Below are 22,137 nucleotides of genomic sequence, written 5' to 3'. Positions count from 1 at the left end.
ACAATTTATACAATTCACCTATACGGTTTGTCTTTGGACTGTGGGGAAAACCAGAGCACCTAGAGGAAACCCATGTGAACACAGGAAGAACATGCCAACTCCACACAAAAATGCCAACTGACCCGGCCTGGACTCGAATCAGCGACCTTCTTGCTCTGAGGTGCTAAACACTGAGCCACCGTGTCGCCCCTTTTGTGTTCAACAGAACAAGTCAAGGCTGAGTAAATGATGACAGAATTCAAATTTTTGGGTAATTCATCCCTTAAATACCTTGAGTAAACAGGGCCAACTTCTTAGTTTTAATCCAGAAGCTCAAAACAACATCAGAAAGCAGTGAAGTCATTCTAAAATGAATAGATGCAGAAGAGTACCACATAATTGACTGAAGGATTTAAACAGAGAAGGACAGCATTAGTAAACAGTTTTTGTTGAAGGCAACAAACAAGACAGAGCTCGTCTTTTTCATCCAAGGAGGAGGAGAAAACCTTCTAAGCTTGACGGCTGAAGGTTAGTCAGGCGGACAGAACATAATTAAAGTGGACCCAAAGCCCTGCTCCCTGGCAGCCTGCCCATGCTGATCAGTAATCAGACTCTGACAGTCCGACTCAGGCCTGCATCAGCATGGCAGGGGCACACGTCTAAAACGGCACGTTTATGCGATTTCACTCAGAATCAATGGCGAGAATGAGAAACCCCAGGTCCTGTAGGCCGCGTCTGCCAGCCCCAGGCTAACTAAACCACCTCACGACTCGCGCCTCCAAAACACTAAATGAGATCCTTCATCAAAACAGCCCTCCTTCAGGGAGCTCAGCCTTGTTTGCAATCGGAGATGTTGTTCTGTTTGTCATGCAGGAGGGAAGAGTTCTTCAGCTCTGGGATTCGGCTCTCCGAAGAGATCGAGGCGCAGAAAGTCCTTATTTATGCAGAGGAGGCAAGGCTGTCAATCACACTGTCACACCGGGCTGCCTTGAGGGGGTACGCTTGTTAATATTCACTGCCTTGTAGCGCAAACACTTCTGTTCCCACCACTGCAGCCAAAATCAATGATCAAGCTCCAATTAACTTTAAAGGAGGAGGGAGCAACCGCACCGGGAGTTTCTCCTCTGTCAAGTTAAATCACACCTGCGTGGACTAAATATTTACACAGGCGTGAGGTTTGTTTCTTTGCGCAGAAACTATCGTTTCTGCATCTGAATGACTCAATGACTTGTGGGTGTATGTTTACGGTGAGACGAAGAAAAAAGGAAAGCGAAGGATAATTGCTAGTGAGCGACTCTAGGGCGGCTTCACAATGATGCAAATCAGCAAGGCTGTGTTTATGATTGGCAGGTAAAAACCGTACATTTGCCGCATCTACATGCAAACTGAATAAACTTCATTAAAAGCAGAGCCTGGTGTTTCATAGATTTCCTGCACTTGTAAAGATATCGGCTGTGCTGACTAGTGCTACTGCTTCATAATTGAATTTCTCAGGGGCAGAGATCAAATACTGCAGATTTTGGTAATTAGCTGTCATTTAGCTGGTGCTTTTGTTATAGTGTGCTCAATACAGGGATGGTCCCTTTGGAGTAGCCTGCAATTAAAAGGCTAGCTGGTGAAAGGGCACCTGTGACATGTTGGTTAGTTTCTTCTTTGTTTACCGCCATCTGGAAGCAATGTGCACCTATTGTTTCAACAGCACAGATCCATTACTATCAGGTTAAAGGAATTATTCGGGTTCACAAGTGAAGCTTGATGGACCACATTTGGGGAATAACATCAATTAGCAGTTCAGATATGTTTAGTGTTGGTTGAAATAAAAGCAAAAATCTCGGTTTGCAAAAGGTGCTTAATGGAGGTGAATGATGCACTCATCGTTAAAATATGGACCTAATGTTTTTTTTACTTTAATTCTTTATAAAACAGGTATTATTTCTGCTGCACAATTGTCTATGTTGTCATTTTGCAGTGGAAGTACTTGGTTCTGATTCTATTTGATATTTTAAAGGTAGGGTTCTTGTCTTTGAGCAGACACATTAGTTAATGGCTTAAAATTACTAGAATTAAAAGGTTTTTATAACAACAAATGGATAAAACTATTAAAAGATAAGGATAGCATGTGATTCTGCCACACATTAATAATGCCTGGCTTACTGTAGTACTATTTTTTGTTTAAGTCAGTTATGTAAGCAAGTAATTAATAAATTAATGGAAGTTTGTACAATTAACCAGATAATAAAAAATATATGTAATGTAAAATTAACACATTCTTTTGCCACACTAGCATTATAATAATTATTGTTCTATATTTAAGTCTATTGACTATGAACAATGATATACATTGTTTATTACCTGGCCTATTTGACAATAGCAAGTTAATAAATAAAATAGAATGTTATTAAGTAAAACAAAGTTAATAAAAAAATTATAAATAAAAAGTAAAAATTATTTAAAATAAATAAATAAATAATTTAAATAATAAATATAATAAAATAATAAAATAAAATAAAATAAAATAGAATAAAATAAAATAAAGTAAAATAAAATAAAATAAAATAAAATAAAATAAAATAAAATAAAATAAAATCCCAGAATGTTCATTAACCCAAGAAACGAAATTCGTCATAATGTTTTTCACTCACCAAGACAGCGTGGCACTTTGCCGCTCCAGTATGGTATGGTGGCGTTGCGGCACGTCAGTGTGGACGGACCCTGGATCTGATATCCATTAAAGCAGTAGAAATAGGCCTCTCCTTCTGCATGCAGGCTGCTGACTGAAACATCCCCATATGCTGGTCTATCAGGGAAGTTGCAACTCAACACAAAAGCTGAAAGGGAGAGAAATTTATAAGTGATTACTCACACAATTAAAACAGCCAGAACACACTTATTTAACTGACCATCTGAAGCAGCTCTAAAGTTATCATTAGCCTGAGACTGAGGTCTGTGGGGAGTTTGAATATTGCATTATGGCGACTCCCGCTTATTTCGAGAAGACTTATTATCTTAACAAACTCCATCTGTCTTTCTTTCCTTCAGTTTAATATGGCCTCTGAGGGGCTGTCCCCAATGCATGTCCTCTCTCCACATCCTCCAGACCGCAGCCGACCTTTTCTGTGGGAAAGGGACATGGCGAAGATGACAAATAAACCCGAACCACGAGCACTGTCCATTTCCCTAGCCAAAGTGGGCCTGCTGGGATGCATGGAGACGATCATTAGCTGCCTAAGATGATAGATTAGACTCACATTTGGCCTAATGGTCACAATAGAAGCAAACCATCTCTACCTCTGAGACTAGCACAGATTCTTCATCATATTTTTATAACTGGACACTCAATTCATTTGGACTTTTACACAGTCTTGCAAAAGTCTGATTCATGCTGTGACTTTTTCTAGGCCACTTAAAGATGATGTGCTAGACTTTAGCCTCTCTTTTTCCATTTCTGTATAAAACATGTAACTGCAAGTTATACATGGAGTTATTTAAAAATAAACAATTGTACATCACATGTTGGAGAAATGCTTCCTTCTAAGAGTTTCTCACCTGATCAAATGTGTTTAAAAAGAAAATCATATTAACTGACATTTCGATCTGACGATTGCTTAGTCAGATTAAAATACACTGAACAACTGAAATGTCTGGTTATACTTAGGGCTTGCCAATAACTTTTAGCATGTGGCTAATTGTTTAATAAAGTTACTAGCCACTCAGTTTTTTCAATAGAAAGTGTTTTGTCGTTGAGTGTTAGAAGTGATTCTGAAACAAACTGACGGTGCTGAATATTTTAAAATTCCTGTAAATATTTAAAGTAAATAAATAAATGCCAATATTGATTCAGAATGACCAAAACATTCAATAACCAAACAATTAAAATAAGTTTTGGTGGACTGGATTTTATAAATATATATTGGTCCCACCTTATATTACGTGTCGCTTATACTTGTGAACTTACACGGTAACTGTGTAAGTAGCATGTAACTACAGTGTATGTACACTCTGGTACATAGTATTTACTTGGGTAATACTGGTGTCACTTTACACATGTAACAACACACTGAATAGTATGTGTAAGTTCAAATGTGTAACAGGACAGTAACAACACAATCTTTGATAAACTACTCCTTTAATGTGAATTACTGATTCTACAATTTACCCTAAAACAACATATAAACATAGACATATTTCTATACACACTTATACTTTTTTGATAGAAGTTTGCTGTTAAACAGTTGCACAAAAGCTTAGGTTTTATAAATTACACAGTAATTTATAACCATTTTACACTTTATATTGAGTGGACAGTTCCTGGGGATATACCCTGTAATTACACTGATATCACAAGGTGAAACCTAATGCAGCGTTAGTTCTGCCATTCTTATTCTATTACAGTGGGAAGTCTCCACTTCACTTCCTAATCTGCAAATGCCTCTTTGAATATCACACTAACTAACTGTACAAAAAAAAAAAAAAAAAAAAAAAAAAACTAACACTTCCCTTCTTAGACTTTACAGACCTGAAACTTGCCTTTAGTACTTATTCATTGTTGCTCTTATAGTTGTGTAAATTGCTTCCATGTCCTCATTTGTAAGTCGCTTTGGATAAAAGCGTCTGCTAAATGACTAAATGTAAATGTAAATGTAAGTGGGAAAACACCTGCACATATTGTTGTTATATAATGCACTTATTTAATTCTTGTTACAGATGTGTACTTTTTTAGTGTTGTTACCAATGTCCTGTTATACATTTGAACTTACTCATACTATTCAGTGTGTTGTTACATGTGTGTAATTACACCAGTATTACACAAGTAAATACTATGTACCAATGTGTACATACACTGTAGTTACTACTGTAGATACTACTTACACATCTAGTTAACATGTAAGTTCACAGAAATAAGCGGCACAATATAAAGTGGGACCCTATATTTAAATTTTAAAAGAACAAATTTACTTAAACTAATTTCCAAGGCTTTTTTGCCTATAAAAAGTTTTTTTCCACTTAATCTTTAATTTAACATAATTGAATGCTGCTGCCTGTCCTGTGTCCAAGTCATCACCTTACACATGGATGAATGACCCCATCCAATCAGACCTTGAGGCAAAAAGAAATTTATATGCGTACCATTGCCAATTGGGGTTGGGTTTACTTATACAACAAAATGAATACCCAAAGCTCTTGATGATGACACTAAGGTATAATGACGCAAAGCTATCGGTCTGTGCATTAAACGGAACATTATTTACATCCTTATTAAATGTAATCCATAGCCTCAGGCAAATGGGGAAATTAGATTCTCTTCAGCAAACTAATTCTTTCAGACGGTTTCCTTCTGTTTTAAATAACTGATTCATCTAACCGTTTACAGCAAAGATACTTAGTTTCAAACTGTTTTAAATTCATCTGATTGTTTATATAATCACCATGATGTACCATAAATTAAAATGAAAATCACTTCAAATAATAGTAACTGTCAGGCACATCAAAAAAATTTTGGCTGTAGATTAGGTAACCATGCTCTTGTTATGATCACCAACAATTGAACAGTTGCAACTCGCAAAAAAAAGCTACAATTCGCTTACTGAACCGAACTACAACTCCAATCATGCACCTAACACACACCAGTTCCTGATTTCTTTTGATGACAAACAAACATGGGCACACAGCTGAAGTTTATCGTTGATTCATTACCTGGACTATAAGTCTATAAAGACACCTCTCATTTACACACACATTGCTGAGTCTTGTTCGACCCCTTGTAACATTACAGAGGTTTTCCTTGTTTGTCTTGCCTTGTTTCTTAGATTTTTTTTTAACATTTTGATTCTTTGCCACCTAGAATGTTTACCTGTATTTTGACCACATATTTCAAATTATCTTTATGCTACCATTTGCTCCTGTTTTTGATGATAGCCTGCGCAACTTCTCCTAATAAAACTGCACATGAATCCTCAACATTGTTGTCCAGTTTCAACTGTTACAGCTACATATGCTATACTGCAGTTTCTTCTATAGATCAGTCATATCACTTTATAAGACCTCAGTGTATTCTGTAACGCGTAGTTCACATTGTTAATTTTTTTCTGTTTATTTACGGTTGTGAATTACATTATGGGACCTTGATCTCTGCTCTGTTGACTTTTGATGCTGAAATTCCAACTCTACGGTTTAACAAAGTCACTTGTATTAACATTTTTTTTAGTTTGAAATAATTATATACTGTATAAGAAATAATATATAGAGAAAAAAGTCTGTAAAATAACAGAAAATGTACTGGCAGTTCATTAAGAGGTATTTGTATCATTATATATAACACCAACCCAAACAATATATCACTTTAAACTATTAAAAATGTAAATAAAACTCACTTTTTCAAACTTTTTATGGCTAAAAGTTGTTGAAAGAAAGTTATATCCACTAATTTACGGATATATTTTACAAAGTTTGCCAGCCAGACAGAGTTCTCTGCAATTCTTCTCATAGTAAAGTCATGCAGTGTGTAAGCTGTCGACAATTCATTGCGAAATATGAACACAGCAGAAAATGAATGCTACCCCAGATAGTCATGCAGTGTGAAAATGACGGTAATTTACCAATTGTGAAAATCATGTCAAAAAAGTCACCTACATTTTGAATAATTTGAGGAAATGGACAGCAAACTGTTATTTTTGTGTGGACTATCCCTTTAAACAGAAAGAACTGTGACAGAATTGATTTTAATTAGAAATTTAACTACAGTTTCCACCATAAGAGGGTTCTTTGGCGAGTTCATGTTTTCCATTGTGTCTGTTCTCTACAATCTGAACAGAAGAAATGAACTAGAGAAGATTTCCATGTCATAAAATGATCAATGACTTTTCAAAAACACGAGGCTTCTATGCGCCATTTGGGACCAGGTTTGAAATAACTGATGCCCCAGTAAAGACTGTATTAAATATATTCAAATGGCCTCTTGCATGATCTTTGCTCCTCTGGATAAGGCTGTGAAGTGAGTCTTTATTGATCATTGTCTTCCCTTCCTCTCGGCACTAAAGCACTCTGTCAATATTTTCTTAAGCAATGCGCACAAAAGCCTTTCAATGTTTATCGCTGATGGCATGTGAGTCCTTTCACACTTTCAAAGTACCTGAAGAAGGTCTTGGACTGAAGCCTTGCTATTTAATAAACATTTGCAAGTCACAAAAGTGCAGGAATTTTCCCATTTTACCATCTGCCTATGAAAATCAACAAGCCCACGAAGTCATGAAGACATGAAAGAAATAAAAATTTTCTTTGCGATGAAAGAGGTCAAAATTCAAGGCCAGAGTAAATTCAGTTGCGAGTCATGTACAATGAAGCCTGCATATGAAGGAGGCTTTGATAAGCAAGTGACCATCTTTCCCTGCTTCACAAAAGCTGTGCACAGCCTCCGCAAATGGCTGTAAATCCAGGTTAGACCACAAGCACCCATCGAGCTAAGAACTGCTTTCCCAACAACAATTTTTTTTTTTGTCTCCTCCTCCTCCTCTAAAAATGTTTTTGCAATTTATGACAGAAATTTCAGGGCTCATTTCTTCTCGTCTTGATGTGGTTGCGGCAGCCGCATTGTTGGCTGTTGAAATTCAGAGCACTGTGTGGGTGTTGATTTTGTCACCAATGACAAGTCTGAGCCTGAGGACAGAACATTTGCACAGGGCCGAAAAATTATAACCTTTGACCTGGCACAGATCACATTTGCCATGACACATTTGCTTTCAACTTTTTTACCTGACAGCAAAGAGCTAACAAATATCATCAACATTCAAGTTGCACACAGCAGGCATTAATTTTCTTTTCAGCTTAGTCCCTTTATAAATCTGGGGCTGCCAAAACTTATCCAGCATATGTTGAAGGCAGCGGATGCCCTTCCAGCTGCAACCAATCACTGGGAAACATCCATACACACTCATTCACACACATATACACTATGGTCAATTAAGCTTACCCAATTCACCTACTGCATGTCTTTGGACTTGTGGGGGAAGCCAGAGCACCCATAGGAGACCCACGTGAACACCAACTGACCAAGCCAAGGCTCGAATCAGCGACCTTCTTGCTATTAGGCGATTGTGCTACCCCACTGCGCCACCGTGAGGGGTGCCCAACCCTGTTCCTGGAGATCGACCTTCTTGCAGATTTCAGATGCAACCCTTATCAAACACACCTGCCTGTAATTATCAAGTGCTGTTCAGGTCCTAATCAATTGGTTCAGGTGTGTTTGATCAGAGTTTGAGCTGAACTCTGTATGAAGGTAGATCTCCAGGAGCAGGGCTAAGCACCCCTGGGTTAGATTTAGGTTGTTATGTCAGGTGAACAAAATTCACTGTCTTGGCCATGGGTGTCTAAACTCAGACCTGGAGGGCCAGTGTCCTGCATAGTTTGGGTCCAACTTCCTTGAACACACCTCCCAGGAAGTACCTAGAAAGAGCTTAATTAGCTGGTTCAGGTGTGTTTAATAGGGGTTGGAACTAAAGTATGCTGGACACTGGCACTCCAGGACCAAGTTTGGACACATCTGGTCTAGGCAGTGTCTAAGTGTCGAAAACGTTATTTTGATGTCCAATATTGTCCTTTGATATTTGGTTGATTTTAGGTTTGGGTTGAAAAGTGAACCAAATCCAACGTTGAGCCAACATCTTAAACCAACGTTATATTGATGCCAAATACTGACATTTATTTATCAGGAATCTCAACCAAAATCCAACTTCCAATTTTATAACATCCGACATTATAGTCGTGGCATCCACACAACGTCAAGCTGTAACATCATATATATATATTTTTTTTGATTTTGGAAAGTGACCAAAATTCAAGCTCTGTTACACACACACACACACACACACACACACACACACACACACACACACACACACACACACACACACACACACACACACACACACACACACATATATATACATACATATATATATATATTTATATAACTTATATGCATCTATGTTTATGAGTAACAGTAATATATATTTAACAAAATGAAATATTTATTTATTAAAATTAACTGAATTTCTAACCCGCGTCATGACTGTTGTTGCTAAAATGACGAGGGGTCGACGTGCAGCCAGACAATTGTTTTATTAAACACAGAAAACAATAAACAAAATATGAACACACCTATCATTGGAGCAACTTAACAACTGATAATGAGGTGATAACAAGAACGAGTATAAATACACAAAGAAACAATTAACTAAACAAGCTGATGAGGGGGGTGGAGACAATAAATCAAAGGCTAAGAGGATAATGGGGTAAACTTAGACAGCAGGGAGTGACACATGAAAACACTAAACTACAATACACATAAACACAAAACTAGGACTGTAAAAATGTACAAATGTACAAATAATAAATTTAAATTTAAATTTAAAAGTAATATATAAAAAAATAATATATATATATATATATATATATATATATATATATATATATATATATATATATATATATATATATATATATATACAATTAAATGACTAAAATAATCGAAAAAAATTATTACAAAAATATTTAAATGTGTATTTATTATGAAAATAAGGATAGTTACTGTGTAAACTGCAAAACGATTTGAAATACACACTTTTTGTAGCACAATTATTGATATTGCAGGATGGAAGATGCAGTGAACTCTTGAAATATCTACTAAATTATCTTGATTTACATAGAAGAACCATTTTTTTTGGAATGAAATTCAGAAATGAATGATCAATCAATTTAAATATATATGTTTTTTCAGTGCACATAAGCGCCTGGCTAAACTGCATCGTCAGTCAATAAAGCAGAGATTTTGCAATACGCCAAAGTAAATTCTAGCCGAGGTCTTTAGAGATATCATGACACACAGCAAGCAAAGAGCTCCAAAAGAGTAAGACGCTGACGGCCAACATGAGGTCTTCAATTACACTGAAGTCCTGTAAACAACAGGTAAAAATGTCAAGTTGTATTACACATGATCGAGATGCTATCCTTTCCCAAAAGAACTGTTATCTCACATTAGAGGCCATAGAAGCCGCTACGAAGGAATCCACTATAAAGTATTACAGCAATTTTTCAGGTGTCAGGCATTAATTAAACCGTGCTGTACAATGCCCCAAAGTATTGCTTTCATAGCCGAGATTATCCGTATCTGATCCTGGACCAACAGCAAAAGTGAATCACGGCCATGTTTCATGAGAGAATCACTCTCGCTCTGCTCTCTGATCCTGCGCTGGTGTTTAGAGAGGTAGAGGGCCCTGTCAAACAGAATTAATGTTTTTGTTTAAGTTTTTTTCCCCTCTGCTGGCTCAGGTTGGATTCCGGTGTCTAAGAAAGCCACAGTTTGATAAATCACTGCAATTCTTTTCCCTCAGTGAGCAGAGAGAAGCTGCGTAATGGGGTGCTGCACCTCAGCAACAATATAGGAGTCAGTAAGCGAGGGTTACACAGATCTGACATCCACACCCCTGAAGAGCCGTTTTCGTGGCCCACGTGATGCAAAGATTTCTGCCGTGCGTACATAAAATAATCTGACACTAAGCAAAAAACTATAGTTCACTCTGCAAACTGGCGCAGATAAGCATTCACAGTCTGCACGGCTTTGTTGTTTATAATGGCATTTACTTTTGATCCGTCTTAATGCTCCTCTCACTGTGTAACTGTAGGTTGTTTACAGCTGCCAGGAAATTCTTGGAAATTAATACCATTTATTGAAAGACTTTTTAAGAACAAATAAAATGCTAGCAGCTATAAATAGTCTAAACCCCCAAAATCTAAATATTGAGCTTACATTTTTGAATGACATAATGTGCTTCCAAGCATATATTAAATACTAAATCCAATAAAAAAAAAGATATCACTGTTGACTCTTTTAAAGGGGTTGTTTCAATGCAATCTCACTGCAGATTGTAAGTTTTGGCTAATTCATATGAAATCGTTCATTCTCATTTATACAATTTAGTACTATTTGCTTATTCCCCCAATGATGGTTGGGTTTAGGAGTGGGGTTGGATCAAGTGGCAACACCCACCGCTGAAGAGCTAAAGAGACACCCACCCTCCCTCGTGAAGCTAATACGGAAGTAACTGAAACTGCAATTCATTGAAATTCCATTAGTTCTGACTCCATGATAAAGCACATTTCTATTGACACCAGTGGTAAAATGGCCAACTTTACAGAAGAAAAAAAGGTGGTTACAGCCTGGTACAAAAAAAAATGCTCAGTGCGACGACAAGTGGCCTCGCCTACTTGTAGCTTTATTTGCGCTCGTCCATATTTTTTACAGTCTATGGATTGGATGCACCACCTCCTTTTAAAAATTGTACATTTTTGTACGACAGAACTAGTCACTGAACAAACAAAATGTAATCATTTCCTCGTGAGATCAGGCTGGTTCTTTTTATTAAATCAAAAACATGCAGCAAAATTAGTAGAGTCTGATTCAATAACAAAAACTCATTTTTAGTAAATTAGGAATAAAAGTGGTCTGATTTATGAATAAATTACTCTTTTAAATAATTTCCTTTTAACAAATCCAAAATATATAGCATGAGTGTGGTCATTCACATTTTTAGTCAATCAAAACTAGCATGACCAGTGTAGTGTTTCATGAACAATTTCGTTTTTGCAAAATATTTCAATAAACCAAAAACATAATGTGATTTGGTGCACAGAAATGAATGATGATTGAATTTAAATACCTTTAGCACAGTGATATTTCAGAGCAAATAACCGCCTGGCCTAAATTGCATTGCCAGTCAATAAAGCAGCTCCAATAACAGAAAGCAAGCAACAGGCTCTAAAAGAATTAGTCACATAGGGCCAACAAAAAAAACACATTTGTTTTTTTTTTTAATAAAAAAATAAAAAAATGCATAACTAGTGTAGTCTAAGACTCTTTTTAGTCAATCAAAACATAAGAGTCTTTCATGAACAATTCCGTTTTTGTTAAGAAAAAAAAAAACATAATATGACCAGACTGTATTATCACTGCAACAAAAAAGTACAAACAACTCTTTTACAAGATAACTATTTTTAGTAAATGAAAAAAACATGCAACCCAACTAACGCTCCACATTAGCTCATGGAGAAGTTCAGAGACACCCAATTGTCCTAGTCAGGTTTTTTTGCTCTCGAGTTATTTGATTTAGAGTTTCTACCAATACCGAAACCTGATCCTATACTTCTAAAATACATTCAAAAAAGAATAAAAAAGAGCAAAGAATTTTCCTAATTTTTTATTTGATTCACCTTATCTTAACATTCAACAACTCCGTTAACAAACAGAGCAGTTCTGTGAGGTAGCTTAAACAATCAAGCAATAAATAAAATCAATGCTTCACTTTTGGACTTTAATGCAACAGTAAATAAAAAAAAAATTATATATAAACAAAGAGCACCTCAACTTAAAATACCCAGCAGGCCATCCCAAGTTTACAAATCTCACAGTTATGGCAATGTTGTCGCCATCAACATCATAATACCTCCAGATAGCAGATAGACTCTTTCCGCTTTAATCTGCGTCTGTGTGTTACTTTGCCAGCATTTAACCAATAGCGTCTTTGCAACAAAGTAATGTCATGCTAAAGGCGCTGCTGTTTCTGTGTGAAGACAAGAAAAAGGTCTAACTCTGTGCCACCCACTGCATAAAGATGTGTTAAAAATAATGAGAATATACACATATATATTCGAGTCCTGATCAGGAGGTAACATCCGATTCCGATTGAGTCTGATCGGATCTGGACATCTGCAACATAACAGAAACATCTAAGTGCATAAGACTAAAATAAGCCCTGTTTTCTGGCCTGTGAACTAAATCTTGAGCTGTAGAGGCAACTTAAAACACCCTAATTCCAGAGCAGTGTTTAGTCTACATTACAGTATTTGAAGAGACAGTTGTGCACCCTCTCTCTCTCATAGCCTTAAAACAGAGCATCTGAGCGCACAGTAATTATGCCCTACTCACGAGTGTTACTCTGACTTCTACCCTCTCCCAGCAGCACACGTGTGTAAGAGCTTAGCGCCTGCAGCGGCAGGACTTGTGGAGAGGGTTTCTGCCCCTGACGACTGTGTAATCTCAGTGCTGAAAAGGGGAGCACTTCTCTCACCGACTCAATGAGCCGACACATGGGGGGGGCCCTTCACTCCCTCAGCCATCTTTTTTATTTATGGTTTATTAGCGCTGTTTCAGCACAGCGGGGCTCGTGCGCCAGCACCGCCGGGTTGTTATAGCATTATTACCCCTCTGCTTCCATTTCAATTAGACTAATACTGAGGGGGCACCGGAGGCTGGCTTTATGTGGAGCCGTCCGGTCCACACTAAATCACATGCTCGCAAGTTGCCTTGTGGCTTCATAGGCCATAAAGACTGAGTGCTGTAATGCAGCCTGAAGATGACTATGTGGGAACTGGCATGGCAGAGATTACTTGGCAACCGCTTAGACAGCAACAGATGCAGTGCTAATGTGCTTCATTAGGTGCCCTGGAGGAAGGCCCATGGGTGGACGGGCTGAGAATGGGGCAATGCATGTACAGTCACACCATGCAGAACTCTCAGGGTTTTAGGGTCATTCCTTGGTTAAGAACTCAGTCAGATTAGATGTTCTGCCTGGATGATTTGTTAATACAAGGTTTAACAGATCAAGTCTTATGGCTGTGACACTCCAGGAACTAGCAACAATAAAAGCTGACTGTGTTGCTTTTCTCATAACAGGCCAAAGCGCTGTCTTTGTGTTCTGTGCACTAGTATCTAAACCCCAGTATACTTTAAACTAAGCATAAATAAGTTCGAAGGTATACTGTTTTTGTAGCTTTTGTAAATGTGTCTTGCTTCTCATGTGAACCCCTAAACACCACAAGGATGATCGACAGCTGAGTTTCATAAACTTTTGGCAAACATCCTTCTCTCGCAAGAGAAGCACCACCATGGTACAATAGATCTTTACATTTTGTTCGAAATGACATAATTTCAGTTTGTTACTAAATTTCGGTCTTAAGCCTGCATATAAGGAAATAACTATTAATATCAGCAGATATCCATAATCTATATTTCTCGTTTAAAAGGGAAATCAAAACTAGCACTGCACTTGCTTACTATTTTGAATATCAAATGTTAATCTTGTGATTTAATTTCATATTGCTAATGTTTTAGTGTTCAAAATATTTGTGTATTGCTCAGGTGACATTAGAATAGCCTTCTGTTTGTGCGTTCTTGAATTCTTTGCTCATTTTCATCACTTTTGGTATGCAATGTTTCCTAAACTAATCAGCCCAAGCACTGATGTAGAGTTGCAACAGAGGCTTATTCTGAAAATGTAGTCCCGTGGACATTTCTAGAGACCACGAATTATGTAGCCCAGGGGTGTCCAAAGTCAGTCCTGGAGGGCCGGTGTCCTGCTGACTTTAGCTCTAACTTGCTTTAACACACCTGCCTGGGAGTTTCTAGTATACCTAATAAGAGCTTTATTAGCTTGTTCAGGTGTGTTTGATTAGAGTTGGAGCTGAACTCTTAAGGACATAGGCCCTCCAGGACACCCCTGATGTAGCCGGAGGTACGTATGGCTGCATTTTATTTTTTTAAGCGAACGCTATGCGGCGGTATGACGTTGTTCCTTTTCACGCTTACCAGCTGAGCGCTTACCTCCATGTGGAGGGCTTTCCCGCTGCAACCAGTTTTTCCAGTTAGCTCGTCGTGTACGCCGGCGGACTTGAGACACAGAAAGGAGCTGACCACGACGATGAGATTGGTTCCAGAAATCAGGTAAGACAAAAACAGAATCCAAAAAAAATCAAATTAACAAGGTAATAAGAGGGTGAGAATGTGGTAAAATCTGAAAACGTGGTAAAAATCAGTCAAGGGCTTTTGTTTTTCTGGACGACTTTTGTAAATCGTCAGTTGGGTTTAGTAAAGTAAGTGGGTGGACGCGTCAATCGGTACAATTGGTTGGGTTTAGGGAAGGAGGAGGGTGGCTCAGTTGACTGGCCGGTCATCCAGTCGATCATTCAGTCAGACAGACAGTCGGTCGACAGCAGCCTCTGGTGGGTTTATGCGAGAACAGTGTGTGCGAACACCACTCGCAAGAGACAATTTAGATATGACAAGAAAGCGCATACAGCAACCTCTCGTGGATTTGCGAAAACAAAAACTGCAAAAATATGTACTTCCTGGGACGTATTTTGCAGTCTCCAGAAAGTCCACGAGACTACGTTTACAGAATGAGCCTGTGTTGGATGTAGAGCCAAATCGAGGGATCAGATGCAACCTACCAGTTGATTAAAAACTCAATAAAATGTTATATGTGTGTTTGTTTGTTTGATTTACATTATAAACTACTATACCATTAACATAGTGAGAAGAAGATTACACTGTTGCCCACTGAAAAGCATTCACTGATAGATCTCTTTTGCTCTGAATGTTTTACACATCTTAAACAGATTTCCATCCACACAAACCGTTTTGCCCACTGGAACTATCTGAAGGCTCTGAACATGAGTCAGGAACTTGACTTGGCGCATGTCAGGCTTATAAACAAACATGCTCACCGCCTCTGGCTTAATGCATCTGCAGCTGTAAACACATAAAAGCCTTGAGCATATGCAATGTGTTCGCAAAAACTCTTGTACTTTCTGTGGGGTTTCTGAAAGTGTAGTTGAGGATGGAAAACAAAGGTATATTGCCAACCCTGATCAACGGCCTCAATGGAGATGAGCATTAAAACAAGAGGAGGCTGCCCATGGCAACTAAAACAGACAATTATCGCTGTATAAATAAAATACATCACAATAAAATATGCAGTGCTCAAGACTTCTTGAAGCAGATTACGCAATATATAAAACAAGAGAAAATAAGTGGCAAACCACTATGAGTTGAGCTTAGGCAAAATACCAAGAAGAAATAATGCAAAATAGGATACCAGTTTCCCTAAAACAAAATTTCAATTTAACATATTACACAACAAAACTAACTTGAATTCAATAAATAGAATTCATCTGTACAGACTTTTCATTGGTATCTATGTTAAGCTGCTTTGACACAATCTATATTGCAAAAGCACTATAGAAATAAATATAAATTTAATTTAAAACAAAAAAAAGAGTGAGCATATTAATGATAATAGGAAGACCAATAACAAATCATTAGCTAGAAATGTAAATAAATATAAATAAACGACAAAAAAAAACTTAAAAATATATTTTTTTAAATATAACTAGTCAATTAGGGTAGTTATAATGAACAGAATTGAATAATGATACCAACAAAATTGAAAATGAATTTCAGATATTTCAATAGATTCATTTCTGACTTGCTTTGTAAGCTGATACTGATTTACAAAAAAAGATAACACTTTACTTCAGGGGTGTTTTTAAGATTGTCATAACAATTTTATAATCATGACATGACATGTTATGAATATGAAGGAGATTTTATGCATGCTTGCATTAAGTGTCATTTGCTCACTTAAGTCAGCTGGCAGCTAGCTCTCAGCAACTCTCACATGGTCTCCCACTAAAGCTAAGCAGGGCTGTGGCTGGTCAGTACCTGGATGGGAGACTACATACAGTAGGAAAGCTAGGTTGCTTCCGGAAGTGGTGTTAGCAGGGGGTGCTCAACCTGTATTCTCTGTGGGTCCTAACACCTGAGTAAATTGATAGGGACTATACTGCTCACCGAGTGCCATTTTTTAAATGAGATGTTAAAAAGAGGTTCTCATTCTCTGTGGTTGTTGACAATTCAAATTTGCCCAGTGGCTTCTGCCCATCATGGCATCCTAATCATCTTCATGTCATAATTGACTTCATCACTCTGTCTCCTCTCCACCAACCAGCTAGTGTGTGGTGTGCGGTCTGGTGCAATATGGTTACATCACGTCATCCATGTGGATGCTGCACACTGGTGGTGAATGAGGAGATATCCCCCAAAAATGTGTAAAGCGCTATATAAATGTGTCCAGAAAAGGGCTATATAAATGTAAGGAATTATTAATTATTAAGGAATTGCAAACATAATATTGTTCAAGATATGCTTGTTATAAGTAATTGGGTAAAACTGTAAAAGTATAAATTCAACATTAGGGACATCAAGCTATAAGATCTTTTTTTTTTGGTTCTAACTAGAACTTTTATCTCCGAGAGCATAAATACTATGGATTTCATACATTTTACCAACACTTGTAGATAAAGCTGGCGGTGGTGGTCTCGGTGAGCTGATGCCTGCTGGGTGAATATTTGTTATCTTCAGACTGGGCCCCATCTGCTGTTTGATAAGACCTCGGTGACCAGCTGTGTGTCAGGCTGACCTGACAGCATGTCAAGAACTAGTGGAGCTGTTCACATCTATAAGTGCCTAGGCCTTTCACTCCGCCACAGCTTGTACAGGTTCATGGTTGACACAACCGCACAAATTCAGTGATAAGCTGAGCTTCATCTCCCATTCTGAGCATGAAATGTGTGTGTGTGTGTGTGTGTGTGTGTGCATATTGTCATTTGGGAACACATCGAAATGATGCCACTCTTGTGTCATGCAGTTTCCCCAGTATGAGCAGTGCAGCGGGGTAGTAGTACACTTACAAAATATGACTGCGCTATTAAATCTGTTGAATATTGCATGAGTTAATGAAAAATATATTCCTCTTTTGCTTATTTATGAAGTATGTGCAGGGATTCGAAGACTCCAAGCTCATCGTGTCTTATTGAGGCTGATTGCATGTGAGTGGCTCAATCCGAGACGACACGGACGCGAGGGAAATCTGCCGCAATTTAAAACTGCCTTCGACATCGCTTCTTATTAACCTGGACCAAATGGACATCATGAAGTAGATTCTCAAGAGAAATACCAAGAGCGACACACAAATACACTGAGTACATTCTGGGTTTTACACCGAATACACACACATGCACACACACACACACACACACACACACACACACACACACACACACACACACACACACACACACACACACACACACACACACACACGTCACAGCAACCATGTTTGTGACAGTAATCACAAGTCTGGCTCTTTATTAAAAAAAAGTGGTTACTAGAATACAAAGATGTAATGTAAAGTAATTGTAAACAGATTTGAATGTTTTAAAATGCTCATAACCTCATTACAAGTTTTCTCAATTCTCCCAAAGGACTTGTGTCAGTCAATTCCTGTTGATACAAAATATTCATTCAAGTCCCACAGAGATTTATAGTTTATGTAATTAACAAGTTAATTCACTCATTCATTCATTTTCCTTCGGCTTAGTCCCTTTATTCATCAGGGGTCACTACAGCAAAATCAACCGCCAACTTATACAGCATATTGTAGCGAGGCATACCGGTGCCACGTCGTCATGGTCAAGGATTCACCCCAGCTGGACCGTCATCAGCACAGGATCGATCACAGCTGGACGTCATCAAGCAGAGAGACATATAAGCCCAACCTACGCCAGGAGAAGATGGGCTTCATTCACCAAATGACTCCCTGTGCTAATGCTTGTCTCTCTGTCTCTCCTCAGCAGACGCCAACTCGTGACGATCCCACACCCGACTACTCACTATCCTTCACCTACTTCCCGGAGCACCAGAGCACCTCACCTTGGAGAAGAGCACCCTTTTACACACCCTCACGTTGTAAATAAAGCACCCTCCGGGGAATTGTCTGTAAACTCATCCAAGTGTGTGGCTGTTTTCCCTCTGCCTCGCTACAATTGGTGGAGAATGCGCGCTTTTTCAGAGGGAAAAATATTCAGCACTCACCAGTAAGAAGAAGTAAGTACTGAATTTTTCTGTTTTATTCTGTTTACAGACAGGCATCCGCTCTCTCTCTCTCACTCACGCTCTCTTACTCGGCTGTCATCCCCTCCTGAGTCATGTCGATCGAAGAGGTAGTACGCCATCTAGCGGAAATCTCAAGAAGACAACAAGTGATAACTGAACAACTCACCGCCAGACAAGACCGTATGGAACAACAGCTCCGCCAAGCGGCCGGTTCCAGCCAGTTTCCTGAGGTGAGCGCTCACCGATTTATCACTAAACTCAGCGACCTGGACGATATTGATGCTTACCTACACACGTTTGAGGTAATTGCTGAAAGAGAGAAATGGCCGAAGGAAAGTTAGGCGAGGATGTTGGCACCATTTTTAACTGGAGAAGCTCAACGAGCTTATTTTGCATTGGAGACACCGAAAAATGAGGACTATAAAGCATTGAAGAAGGAGATACTCGCCAGAATGGGACTCTCCAACATAAGCGCAGCACAACAATTCTCTCAGTGGTCATACAAGGAAAAACAGCCGGTACGGACTCAAGCAGCCAATTTATCTCGATTGGGAAGACTATGGTTGCTGGGAGGAGATCCTACCGCAGTCCAGGTCGCTGAGAAAGTGGTTATCGAAAAGATGACGAGGGCGCTACCCAGTTGGCTCCGCACACTTACCAGCATGAGGAACCCCGACTCGCTGGCCGCTTTGGTGGAGGCGGTGGAGCTGGCGGAAGCTCACGTGGCCCGGGAGACTGGGGAGAGAGCGGCTCTGCCACCCCGGAGGGCAAATGCGCCATGGCGACCGGTGGAGGGCACAGCACGACCAGGCAGCAGACCAGCGGTCCCCAGCCCAGTCGACGAGCCGATACCCACAGAGCCCACATCACACTCGACCCCGGCCTGGACGGCAGGGTGCGTGGTACATCGCAACGTCCCTCTCGAAGCTCCCACCCGAAGAGTATGCTTAGACGGGAAAACGCAAACGGCCACATTGGATACAGGAAGTGCCATAACCCTGGTCCATCCAAAAACATTAAAGTTACATCAGGAAGGGAAAAGCCGAATACCAATTATGTGTGTACATGGGGATACCCGTCACGTACCCTCACAGAGAGTGACCATCGCGGCTAAACCGGGCAGCTGGCGCATTGAGGTAGGAGTGGTTCCGGATCTTCCAGTGCCCCTCCTTCTGGGCAGAGACTGGCTGGGGTTCGATGATCTCCTCACCCACCATCAGGCTCGATCGGCTCGTCCGAAGAAAAAGAACAATGGACGGGTTCAGCGGGACCGCCAACCAGCGTTGATGACCACCAAGAACGACAGAGGGGGTGAGTCATCATCGGCTAACCCGTACTATGATCTATTTCAACAGATTACCGCAGGTGGCGATTTCGGAAGGGCACAGCGTGAAGACGAAACGTTGAAACACTGCTGGCCACAAGTCAGGATCATAGACGGTAACGAACGGTTTCCCAGCCCTCACCCCCTCCCACATTTTGTCATACAAAATGGTCTGCTATACTGTGTCGCAGAGAGGTGGGGGAAAAAGAAGACCTTACTGGTCGTTCCAAGGACCAAGAGGGAGACTGTTCTGGAGTGGGCACATACTCACCCAAGGAGAGGACATTTAGGGGCTGGAAATACGATAAAAAAGGTCCGTGATCGATTCCACTGGCCCGGTCTGGACGGAGAGGTAAAAAAATATTGTCAGGCATTCAACACATGCCAAAGAACGTCTCCCCGACGACCAACCCCCAGCCCTCTAATACCATCACACATCAGGAATGTGCCCTTCACCCGCATCGGTATGTATGCGAGACCCCCCCCCTCTCAATACTCTTCCCTTTTTCCGCAGAAATCCCAGGACCAGGACGACGCTAAGGGGGTGGGGGGTGGGGGGGGGGGGAATGTAGCGAGGCATACCGGTGCCACGTCGTCATGGTCAAGGATTCACCCCAGCTGGACCGTCATCAGCACAGGATCGATCACAGCTGGACGTCATCAAGCAGAGAGACATATAAGCCCAACCTACGCCAGGAGAAGATGGGCTTCATTCACCAAATGACTCCCTGTGCTAATGCTTGTCTCTCTGTCTCTCCTCAGCAGATGCCAACTCGTGACGATCCCACACCCGACTACTCACTATCCTTCACCTACTTCCCGGAGCACCAGAGCACCTCACCTTGGAGAAGAGCACCCTTTTACACACCCTCACGTTGTAAATAAAGCACCCTCCGGGGAATTGTCTGTAAACTCATCCAAGTGTGTGGCTGTTTTCCCTCTGCCTCGCTACAATATGTTTTACACAGCAGATGCCCTTCCTGCTGCAACCCAGTACTGGGAAACATCCATATACACTCAATCACACACATACATTATGCGGACACGTGGAGAACAAGCAAACTGCACACAGAAATGCCAACCGACCGAGCCGGGACTTGAACCAGCGACCTTCTTGTCATGAGGCGACAGTGCTAACCACTGAGCCACTGTGTCGCTCTGTAATGAAAAATGATTAGTTGATTTCAGAACAAAAAAAGTGAGTAAATCAGTTTATCTAATTTATTCAGTTCATACATTTAGCTTTAATATAACTCTAGTCATTATTAAAAACCTGTAGTGTTTTCTTATTTCAACTAAAATAATAAAGGAATGCATATTTTTAATCTTCTGAAATAAAATTAATAATAAATTATGTTGTGTAACACTCTACCGCATGGTGTTGCCATATGGATATTTATGTTCATTTCCCTGCCGCCGTTTTTTTTTAAGACCAACATTCAAATTTATTTGTTGCAAAGAGAAGACCTTAGTGTAGCCAATTACGTGCTTTGGTTAAGTCACATGACATGCAATGTTTTTCTGTGTAGTGATTTCTGACAGACTGCCATTTATTATGAGTAGTTGCTAAATGCAAATGAAAACGTCAATTAAATCAAATGATCCACTCATGTCAGAATCACAAAAAAATCTGAGGCGTCACCTCCAGTAAGTTATGATGACATATTCATCACTTTAAAAAGTTTTTATCAAACTAGTTGTTTGGAAATCGATCAAATGTATGTGTTGCCAAATGGTAACGCTGTGCATTAGTGGAATGCGCAATTTTGCAATGGGTTAGCTAGCTAGCAAGGTCAGCTGTGATCTTTTAAGTTGTAACAATAACAACATGAAAGCTAGTAATATAATATTGATTCAAGAGTTCACACTTTGCTGATGATTGATTAAAAAGCTCTTTTGGCATGCTGTCCCGGGAGAGAGCCCTGAGCTCATAAGATCCTCGAGCCAGGGGCTCCCTCCCGTTTGCAAGGCGAAAGGAGAGTTTGAGCTCAGGTAGATCTCGAGAACTCCCCCGCTGTAGTAACTAATGTACAGATAATCATTGCTCTTACTA

The 22,137-nt window shown here is 39.6% G+C and overlaps 2 protein-coding genes across 3 annotated transcripts in view; one reads left to right on the top strand and one right to left on the bottom strand.

Annotated features, from left to right (window-relative positions):
• Positions 1-22,137, bottom strand: part of sez6b (seizure related 6 homolog b) — a 335,386-nt gene that overhangs the window by 59,046 nt on the left and 254,203 nt on the right. For both annotated transcript variants that reach the window (XM_073923756.1, XM_068213721.2), the window contains exon 5: positions 2,622-2,807. In XM_073923756.1, coding sequence (XP_073779857.1) covers positions 2,622-2,807 — 186 coding nt within the window. The remainder of the gene's footprint in view (positions 1-2,621; positions 2,808-22,137) is intronic.
• LOC141377842 (uncharacterized) lies at positions 18,498-20,996 on the top strand. Its single transcript, XM_073923757.1, has 2 exons — positions 18,498-18,613; positions 18,789-20,996. The coding sequence occupies exon 2, from the start codon at positions 19,108-19,110 to the stop codon at positions 20,806-20,808; it is 1,701 nt and encodes a 566-aa protein (XP_073779858.1). The 5' UTR covers positions 18,498-18,613; positions 18,789-19,107; the 3' UTR covers positions 20,809-20,996.

This window comes from Danio rerio, chromosome 15, assembly GCF_049306965.1.
Source record: "Danio rerio strain Tuebingen ecotype United States chromosome 15, GRCz12tu, whole genome shotgun sequence".
NCBI classification, from domain to species: Eukaryota; Metazoa; Chordata; class Actinopteri; order Cypriniformes; family Danionidae; genus Danio; species Danio rerio.
The sequence above is the reverse complement of the archived record's forward strand: the minus strand, read 5'-3'. Positions and strand labels throughout refer to the sequence as shown.

Bases quoted from the DNA above. Each gene is read 5' to 3' on its own strand.
- LOC141377842 (XM_073923757.1), top strand. From the start codon at position 19,108: ATGTTGGCACCATTTTTAACTGGAGAAGCTCAACGAGCTTATTTTGCA.